Below are 10522 nucleotides of genomic sequence, written 5' to 3'. Positions count from 1 at the left end.
CATAGACTCCACCCTCCAAACTAACTATTCTTTTGTGGGGAACCATTGTTGCCAATCTCCAGGTGAGGGCTGGAGATCACTCAAAATTACAACTGTACTTTAGGTAGCAGAGATCAGTTCCTCTGGAGAAAATGGTGGACTCAGTCTCATTATACCCCGCTGAGGTTGTCACAGCAAATTGACACTGAGTGTCCAAGGCCGGGGGACCTGCCCATAGCCTCTTTCTAGAGGCTGCTGTATTTATTTCCACAACGGGCCTTTTTCCTAGTACTGAATAAGACCATTGGTCCATCTAGTCCAGCATTGCATACTCTGACTGGCAGGGGTTTGTTTTAACTGGGCATCTTCTGCATGCAAGCATGTGCTCTCCCACAAAGATATACCCTCCATAACCCCTGGGCAGTGCTTGTCCAGAATCTGAATATGGAGCCACTCACACTGTAGGAAAGAAAACCAGTCTTGTCTTAAGCCTGCAGGGATGGTGCAGGAAAGAAACCTGAATAAATATTTGCATCTTGTTGTATAGAGAAGGAACTGATGGCTACAGTACAGGCAGTGTGTAGTTTGGTGAGGAGTATCAATTACTGCGTTGGACTAGGAACTAGAAGATCCAGGTTCGAATCCCCACGCTGTCATAAAGCTTTGGTGGGTGTCCTTGTGCCAGTCACTGTCTCTCAGCCAGAGCTGCCACATATGATAGTTGTGAGGATACTGTGGGGAAGGGAGAACCATGTATGCCATCCTGGACACTGGACAAGTGGCGGAATAAAAAATGTATTAGATAGGCCAGGCTAGACTGATCTTGTCAGAATGTGGAAGCTAAGCAGGGTTTGGCCCTGGCTAGTATTTGGATGGGAGACCTCCAAGGAACACCAGGGTTGTGACATGAAGGCAGGCCGTGGCCAACCCCCTCTGAATGTCTCTTGCCTTGAAAACCCTACGGGGTTGCCATGAGTCAGCTGTGTGACTTGACGGCACTTTCCACCACCAGATAGATTATGTGTAGGACTTGTCCCATTCTGGTCTGCCGCAGTCAGGGCTATTTTTGGGCGGAATGGAGTTCCGGCTGGCTCCCGAGTTGGCCACGCCCAGCAGGAACTCATTAGCATAATAGGCCACACCCAACAGCAGAAACTCATTAGGGTTGGCTACATTAGGGGTGTGTGGCCTAACATGCAAAGGGTTCCTGCTACAAAAAAAGCCCAGGGTTTTGACAACAAACAAAGTAAACAGAATAAGAAGCAAAAGGTGGGTGTGGTTGGATGACCACTTGGAGATCACTCAAAATTACAACTGTTCTTTCGGTAGCAGAGATCAGTTCCTCTGGAGAAAATGGTGGACTCAGTCTCATTATACCCCGCTGAGGTTGTCACAGCAAATTGACACTGAGTGTCCAAGGCCGGGGTACCTGCCCATAGCCTCTTTCTAGAGGCTGCTGTATTTATTTCCACAACGGACCTTTTTCCTAGTACTGAATAAGACCATTGGTCCATCTAGTCCAGCATTGCATACTCTGACTGGCAGGGGTTTGTTTTAACTGGGCATCTTCTGCATGCAAGCATGTGCTCTCCCACAAAGATATACCCTCCATAACCCCTGGGCAGTGCTTGTCCAGAATCTGAATATGGAGCCACTCACACTGTAGGAAAGAAAACCAGTCTTGTCTTAAGCCTGCAGGGATGGTGCAGGAAAGAAACCTGAATAAATATTTGCATCTTGTTGTATAGAGAAGGAACTGATGGCTACAGTACAGGCAGTGTGTAGTTTGGTGAGGAGTATCAATTACTGCGTTGGACTAGGAACTAGAAGATCCAGGTTCGAATCCCCACGCTGTCATAAAGCTTTGGTGGGTGTCCTTGTGCCAGTCACTGTCTCTCAGCCAGAGCTGCCACATATGATAGTTGTGAGGATACTGTGGGGAAGGGAGAACCATGTATGCCATCCTGGACACTGGACAAGTGGCGGAATAAAAAAATGTATTAGATAGGCCAGGCTAGACTGATCTTGTCAGAATGTGGAAGCTAAGCAGGGTTTGGCCCTGGCTAGTATTTGGATGGGAGACCTCCAAGGAACACCAGGGTTGTGACATGAAGGCAGGCCGTGGCCAACCCCCTCTGAATGTCTCTTGCCTTGAAAACCCTACGGGGTTGCCATGAGTCAGCTGTGTGACTTGACGGCACTTCCACCACCAGATAGATTATGTGTAGGACTTGTCCCATTCTGGTCTGCCGCAGTCAGGGCTATTTTTGGGCGGAATGGAGTTCCGGCTGGCTCCCGAGTTGGCCACGCCCAGCAGGAACTCATTAGCATAATAGGCCACACCCAACAGCAGAAACTCATTAGGGTTGGCTACATTAGGGGTGTGTGGCCTAACATGCAAAGGGTTCCTGCTACAAAAAAAGCCCAGGGTTTTGACAACAAACAAAGTAAACAGAATAAGAAGCAAAAGGTGGGTGTGGTTGGATGACCACACTTCTGGTAACATGGGGGTGCGGCCTAATATGTTAATGAGCTGCTCTGTCAGGGGCGTGGCCTAATATGCTAATGCATTCGTGCTGTTGGGTGCTAATGAGTTCCTGCTGGGCTTTTTCTACAAAAAAAGCCCTGGCCGCAGTGATTGAGCAAAATCCCTAAGTTGCCTGACTGAACACATTTCTCTTGTATTTGCTTTCAGATGTGGACGTTCTTCAAAGACTGGGCCTGGTGGGGCCAAAGCCATTGGGTGCGGGGTCATCTTCACGCCCTGTTCCTCCGGGCGTCATCCCATTCAAGTCTGGGGTCATCTTTACCCAAAGAGCACGTATCGAAGTGCCTGTTGGCAGAATTATTCCCGCCACCTTTGGCACGGACTTGGCTCTAGTGTTGAGCTTGTGCTCTCATCGAGTCAACAGCGCTTTTTTGTTCACCATCAAGAGCAGAAAGAAGAAGCTACAGCTGGGTGTGCAGTTCATTCCAGGGAAGATCATAGTTTACGTCGGCCACAAGCACTCCGTATATTTTGATTACAATGTCCATGATGGTCAGTGGCACAATCTGGCCATTGACATCCGAGGCCAGGTGGTTACCCTGTTTACCTCTTGTGGGAAGCAAAAAGTACACGCGGATTTGCATCTTAAAAAAGATGAGGCGTTGGACCCAGAAGGGTCTTTCCTTTTAGGCAAACTCAATCAACACTCGGTACAGTTTGAAGGCGCCCTTTGCCAGTTTGATATTTATCCTTCCGCCAAGGCAGCTCATAATTACTGTAAGTACCTGAAAAAACAATGCAGGCAAGCGGATACTTACCGGCCGATTCTTCCACCTCTTGTCCCACTTCTGCCCAAAGACGTAAGAACTTCTGAAAGGACTCCACCACAATCAGACCTTTTCTTTCTGGGCCTGAAGAATCTGACCACTGTGATCCCCCCATTATCGCTCTTCAAGGCCACCACCCCTCAGAGGAACAGGAGATTGGTTGCAGCATCCGCCACCATTGTGCCAGCTAAACCACCAACTCTGCCACCAGCTACCAAAGCTGCAAAGAATATTGTGGCCTCATCTCTCGTCCTGCCAAACACTGAAGTTCAGCTGACTGCCCAAACCCTCCATCGGACTACCACAGTAGGTCTTCAAGCTTTCACAGTAGCTCATCGGACTACCACTGTAGCCCTTGGAGCATTTCGTGCTACTTCCAATGCAAGCTCGGAGAAGCCTCGTTTGCCCACCACCAAAAATGTTCCTTCTGCCTTCCCCAGCTCAACTACAAGTTCCACTGCAGTCATCGACAAGAAGGAGTTGGAAAAGAAGACCAAAAAGATGATCAACCAAAGCCACACCATCAAGCCTTTTCCGATGGCTAGCACTGCAAAGCCAGCGATGAAGAAGGCTGAAAACTCATCCAGGAGCCTCCTTCCGGTGACCATAAAACCCAAGCTGGAGAACACAACCAAGGATCCTATACCAAAGAAGTTATTATCTTTGCCAGCACTGAAAAAAACAGATTCTACCATCATTGCTGTTCCATATACCAAGCCGACTTTTGGAGCTTATCCTGCCATTAGAATGAATGTGCAAAGCATCAACTTAACAACTATGGCTGCCACAGATGGGTATCAGCTGTTTGATCCCATTGGGCCTACTCTCTTTCCATTTGTTATGGGGCTTCCGGGACCTAAAGGCGACCAAGGTCCTCCGGTAAGTCAGTTTTCTTCATGTTTTCAGCTCAAGGAATGTGTGTGGTGCAACTGTGTTGCTACTGGTCCCTGGATCATTTCTGTCTTTGAAATAGAGTCTGGGCTGTCTCACATAAACATCAGTGATAAAACTGTGGCTGGACTATTGGAAAAAGAAATATCTGCTCGTAGCAAATTAACATATCAGGGAGAAAAGTATGAGATGAAGGTAGGCCCTTTCCCCAGATTGGCTGGATGATATGAAGGCAGCTCTCTCCTCTACATGTGCTGGGGGTTATAGTGGGCATGTTTGGGCTTTTTCTACAAAAAAGCCCTGTTGTTCACTATATTCCAGCTAGCTATGAGGCTTTTTCTACAAAAAAAGCCCTGTCCCAGCTAGCTATGGAATGAATGTTCAGTTGTGACAATAAATCTTGCAAATTTGGAGAATTCTCTTGTGAGAATGTAATATTTGCTGTTCTTCCACATTTTCATTTTGACTCTGGCTAGCCCAGAGCCCTTTCTTTCTTGTACCCCTGAAGTGCCTTATGAGTATTTTCCTTAGGTCTGTTTCTCCCTGTGCTCATCTTTTGCCTTGAAAAGTCCATGTGTCCTACTGTTTATGTAGACCAAGACTGTTACTGTTCCTTTGAGATGGGAAAAGTACAAAACAGAGCCAGGAACGTATGGAAGGAAAGTGCACAGTAATTTTACGAGTTCTGACTATAGGATCTTGCCCACAGCTCCCTGTCCAACCTATTGGACAGTGCCAGTGACGTCCTTCACCTGCTGATACCATTTTATATCTTTTGTTTCAAAAGTGTTTCCAGCTCTTTTCTGACATCCTTAACATTTTTCTTCAGAGGCTGTGCTGGGGCACACATTTCAAGAAATGAAATAAAGGACTATCTTGTGGCAGAAAGGTTAGCCCTGTCCTCTTCTTTGGGATATTGGTACTACAGTTAAGTTAGCCAGTGAAACAACAGCCCCCTGGTCGAGCCCCTTCTGTCTGGAATGGCTCTTGCCCAGGAGTATTCATTATGCTCTGTCATGTCCAGTGCTCACGGGGTGGTTGGTCTCCATTTAATGAAATGAGTTCACCTATCCCTAAAGCGTCATGTACATAAGAAGTGTTCTGTAAATGGTTAATCTTCCTTTTGCCAGAAAGCAATGGCAAAGTTCACTTGGTCTTCACACCACATTATTTCATCTTGCACAGAAATACATTTTCCATGTGTTCTGTTCTGGGCTCAGCTAAATGAATCATGCTTCTGTTTCACTGTCTGACAACTTGTAAAATCCTCCTTAACTGAGTTCTGGGGGAGTTTCACGGCATCCCCAGCTGTATTGCAGTAGGATGAATGGCTTACTTAGCCAAGACTTCTCGTTGTCTGTTGCTATGCAAGTACTGAGATTCCGTTAAGGAGAGGCTATAGTATCATCAGTCTGGAATGAGTCCAGTCAGATGCCGCAGTCAGACCTGTCTCCCCCAAAGAAAGATGGTCCTATCTCTATAGCTCGGGAAGCCTAGTGGAGGAGGGGAGAGAACCATGGATGCTGCCCTGAGCTCTGTGGGGGGAGGCTGGGATTAAAAAAGTAATAAGAGATTCTTAAGAGCAGGGGTCATTTCCTGCAGGAGCGCACAGGAGTGGAGTTCCGGCAGTAAAGAGCCCAGGGGGCGGGCACATGCAACAAGCTCCACCCCCTGCTCCTAGCAGCCCTTAGTCAGAGCAAGAAGCAGCCAGGTAAGCTGCAGAACTCCCCCCGCCCCCCCAGTCTAAAACAGTCCAGTGGCACCTTTAAGACCAAATTTTATTCAGGTACAAGCTCTCCCTCCTCTGCGAGGACAGATCTACACGTCCCGTCCCCCCCAATAGCTAGCAATCCAAAACAGTCCAGTGGAGCCTGAGCGGTGGGTGTTGCCTTCTGAAACACTTCCGGTGATGTGGGGGGTTGGCATATGCAAATAAGTTATGCTAATGAGTTTTGCTAATGACCTCCTGCACCTCTTTTTCTACGAAATGACCCCTGCTTAAGAGCATAGATAAGAGGCACATTTGTGGGCAGGTTAGCTAGAATAATATTGAGTCAGGGGTGGTTTTAGGGGTTGGTCCCGTTGGGCAGTTGGCTAGGATCCACTACTCCAGAGAGAATCCCTCATCACTCATTGCTCCTCTTCTGCTACCTGGCCACCCATCCTGGCATGGCAAGGGTTTATTTATTATTTATTTATTTGTTCTTTAGATTTGTATCTCGCCCTCCCCGAAGGCTCAGGGCGGCTAACAAGGGCATAAATGCCAGATTAAAACAATAAGAACAGTATAAAAATACAGTCATACAATATAAAACAATTAATAAAATATCGGTGCTCCAATACTCACTTAAATTCATAAAAACCAAGATGGTGTTCTGGAGATGTTATAACAGAAGAACAGCAGTATATGTCTCCTCCTGCTCGGGTCCCTCTCCACCTGCCATCAGTGGGGAGAAGAACGGGTGGATGCTTGTTGGCTTGGCTGCCACCAATGGCCATTTCCCTCCTGAGTGGCTGTCCAGCTCCTCCCACTCCTCACTAGGCATAGATGTCAAAGTTGTACTCCATGCACTGGCTCCATTGTTGTCAGGACCCTCAGCAACAATGGAAGCACACACTTGCAAGAAGGTTTTACTTTATTGAAGCTGGAGATGCATGGACAGGAACACTGTTAGGAATGAGGGGTGAACGATGCGCAAAACAGTTATAGTACATTCATATGACCAGTACCCAATTACTATGGTTCCTGCACGCGCCATCAGGCCTGGGAACTAACTGTTACCCAAAGCAAAACAATTACGAGCTTCCCACGGCTCTGCCTGCCTAAAGCCAAAGCAATGATCTAAGCGACTCCTTCAGCAGCCTTGAGAGATACGCAGTGCAGTTTGCAGGAGAACGGCAATTAACCATAGGGAAAGGTATGCGCATCTGTGCATAGGAAGGTATGCGCATGTGCACAGGGAAAAGAACATTTTGGCAGGTTGCTGACAATTGTCCTCCACTTGGTAGCAGCCACCACTCACTGGAGTGGAAGTTACCAGCGGGCACGGATGAATGTTGGAGCTTGGCAAGAAGTAAGAGTGGAGGGCTGCCACTCTGAATTGGGGTCGTGACAGCTGAGCGGGGCACCAGAAGTTATTTTTCCATAGATGCTCGGCATCTGGCCTGTCAAGGCTTGTAGTTTAAATGGGGTTACATCTTGCGGAGCTGAGTTTGTCAGTTGCGAGGGGAAATCTGGAGAATTTGCAAGGAGAAAAAATGGTCCTGAGGGTTGTGGGGAAGAGAGCCGGAGGAAAGCATATGATGATTTCTGGGAACTCTTCAGACGTGTGATGTGGGGATAGGAAAATCTCTGCGAGGCACACCCGGAGAGGCTCCTGTCTCCTGTCTTCACCCGAAAGGGCTCCTGTTTTCACAAGGAGTCACAGTGAGATTGGCAACGGGAGATTCTTTGCTGAGTCTGCATAAGTCTGTTGTTTTACTGAAGAACGTGAGCTGTTCAAATGGACAAGTGCTAGTTGGTTTCCCCCCTACTGACTTCCAGTATGAAGCCTCACCTGTTTTTTCTGAAGAAGCAGTTATATGGCAGAGGAATTTAATTCTTCCTGCTCTCGAGAACTAGTGGCATTATTTACTTCAGTGTATAGCCGAGTACCTCTGCAGGAGGGGTGGTTTTTGCATGCATCTTGATTTCTCATCATTTGTTCGGTCGATCAGTTTCTGTGTTACTTGTGTCCGTTGGCTGTCACAATATGATTCTAATATACAAAAGACACATTATCTTGCATAAAAATGTATATAAATGGAGCGGGTGAAATTCTTATTCTTAAACTGGGTGGTCCCTTATATACTTTACAGACAGGATCTAGAAATAGTTAATAAGAATGTTTCTGGCTACGACAGCAAACAGCGCTGTTTCATATTAAGTGAATGTATTTGTGTCTGGGGAGAGAAGGCTGCATGGTATAGCCTGATCTCATCAGATCTCAGATGCTAAGCAGGGTTGGGGCTTGGATGGGAGACCTCCAAGGGAAGGCCCTGCAGTGGAGGTAAAATAGCAAACCACCTCTGCTTCTCAATGGCCTTAAAAGCGGCTCCACTGCTTGGGTTGCCATAAGTATGTTGCAGCTTGCAAGAACGTATGTAAATTTGTGTCCAACTGTAGAGCAGGATTGTCGAACTCATTTGTTATGAGGGCCGGATCTGACATAAATGAGACCTTGTTGGGCCGAGCCATGTGTGTCATAAAAGGTAATGCCAGGTAGCAGAGATATAAACTTCATAAAGGACACAAACGCAAAGGTGTTTTTTTTTAACTTAAAATAAAAACATGCTTAAAACATTAGCAGTCTTGCAATATTTTGTTTATTTAACAGTGTCTGATAACTTACACCCCTTGTTCTGAATTATTGCATCAAACCGTCTCTGCTGTTGCAATCCTGAGTATGCTGTTCAGGTGTGCATCTGTAAGCTGCAAACCTACAATGACGCAGCAACAGCAGAACTGGAAGAAGCAGCAGAAGACAGTCAGTTCCACTGCAGGCCTGATAGAAGCCCTCCGGGGGCCTGATCCGCCCCCCGGGTCGCATATTTGACGCCCCTACTGTAGAGCATAAATCCTGGCACAGATACATAGATCTAGCCCAATGTTGTCTATTCTGACGGGCAGTGTCATTCACTGCTTGGTGACTTGCTGCTGGGAGTGTGATGCAGAGCTGCTAATAATGAAGTACAGGACAATACTGTTTCTTGAGTAAATCTTTAATCCAAAAGGCTTTTAGTTCAGTGCAGGACAGGCTATTCCAGGCTAAATGCATATAGCTTGGAAGTAAAGAGCATTCAGCAATGCGTAATAGCGGAAGAGGCAGGGGTCATTTCTTGCAGGAGCGCACAGGAGCGGAGCTCTGGCAGTAAAGAGCCCAGGGGGGCGGGCACATCCAACAAGCCCCACCCCCTGCTCCCAGCAGCCCTCAGTCAGAGCAAGAAGCAGCCAGGTAAGTTGCAGAGCTCCCCCGGTCCAAAACAGTCCAGTGGCACCTTTCAGACCAAGTTTTATTCAGGCACAAGCTCTCCCTCCTCTGTGAGGACAGATCTTCTGCATGCCCCCCCCCAATAGCTAGCAATCCATAACAGTCCAGTGGAGCCTGAGTGGTGGGTGTTGCCTTCTGACAGGGCCGGATTTAGACTTGCTGAGGCCCTAAGCTATACAAAACCCAGAGGCCCCCTACTGTTTTAAATTACATCAGCTGGTCTCAGAAAAATTTAAAATATATACGCCTTTTAAATATTTGAAATCATTTTTTATATTGTGTTTTTATTCGAGGCCCCAGCAGATTGTGAGGCCCTAAGCTGTAGCTTATTTGGCTTATGCGTAAATCTGGCACTGCCTTCTGACACACTTCCGGTGATGGCAGGGTGTGTGACATATGCAAATAAGTTATGCTAATGAGTTATGCTAATGAGCTCCTGCACCTCTTTTTCTACAAAATGACCCCTGGGGTGTGTAAATCTTGTACCAATGAGTTATTCTTCCTATGGGAACAGGAGTTTTCTAAGGATATCCTTATTTTTAAGTTTCAAATGTCAGAGGAGATACAGAGGGGATCCGGACCGTTAGGAAGCACAGACAAACACCCATGGCCGGTTCGCCTAGAGCGCAAGCCGGCCGGTAGGGTGCGGGAGGAGAGGCAGGGGCGCCAACGCCTGGCCAGCAGCTGGGAGGAGCGGGCTGGGAGGAGCTCTGCTGCCCGGCTGTAGGAGGAGGACGCGGCAGTGGCGGGGTGGGCAGGGCGCGGCGCTTTCCTCCCCGCCCCCCTGATGCCCCTGCTGCCCCCGCTGCCCTTCTCGGCCTCTCCCAACCGGCTGCCCTCTTCCTCCCCCCTCCTTGCACAAGGAAGCAGGCTGGGGGGTTGCGGGCGGCGGGGGGTTTGCCGTGGAGCCGCAAGCGGTGCCCCCCACCCTGCGCGCCAGGCTCTCCTCCTCCCCGCCCGCTGCCGCTGCTGTCGCCGTCTCCGTCGCCGCCTTTCTCGGCCTCTTTTGCACGCCAGCAGCAGCAGCGGCCGGCGGGCGTGGCCCCTTCTCAGGCGTTTTCCTCCTCCCCGCTCGGCCGCCGGCCATCGCCGCCTTTCTCGGCCTCTCTTGTATGTCGGCGGCAGCAGCGGCCAGCGGGCGGGTGGGAGTGGCCTCTTCTCCGGTGCGGAGTCGCCCAAAGACGGCGCTTTCTTCCTCCCCGCCCGCCCGCCACTGCCTTTCTCGGCCCTTCTCCGGCGCTCTCCTCCCCCCCGTCACCTTCTTTCTCTGCCTCTCCTGCCCGGCGGGGGGGGGGGGCGGCTGGTGT

The 10522-nt window shown here is 48.8% G+C and overlaps 1 protein-coding gene across 1 annotated transcript in view; it reads left to right on the top strand.

The window, feature by feature from the left end:
- The first annotated feature begins 2199 nt into the window (after positions 1-2199).
- Positions 2200-10522, top strand: part of COL27A1 (collagen, type XXVII, alpha 1) — a 399797-nt gene continuing 391474 nt past the window's right edge. Inside the window, exons 1-3 of the mRNA XM_015420171.1 lie at positions 2200-2203; positions 2675-4173; positions 10079-10378. Of these exons, the coding sequence (XP_015275657.1) occupies positions 2200-2203; positions 2675-4173; positions 10079-10378 (1803 nt within the window). The remainder of the gene's footprint in view (positions 2204-2674; positions 4174-10078; positions 10379-10522) is intronic.

The sequence above is a fragment of the Gekko japonicus genome, unplaced genomic scaffold, assembly GCF_001447785.1.
Source record: "Gekko japonicus isolate JY-2015 unplaced genomic scaffold, Gekko_japonicus_V1.1 scaffold102, whole genome shotgun sequence".
In the NCBI taxonomy this organism is placed as follows: domain Eukaryota; kingdom Metazoa; phylum Chordata; class Lepidosauria; order Squamata; family Gekkonidae; genus Gekko; species Gekko japonicus.
Note: the sequence above shows the minus strand (reverse complement) of the source record. Positions and strands in the feature narration are given on the sequence as shown.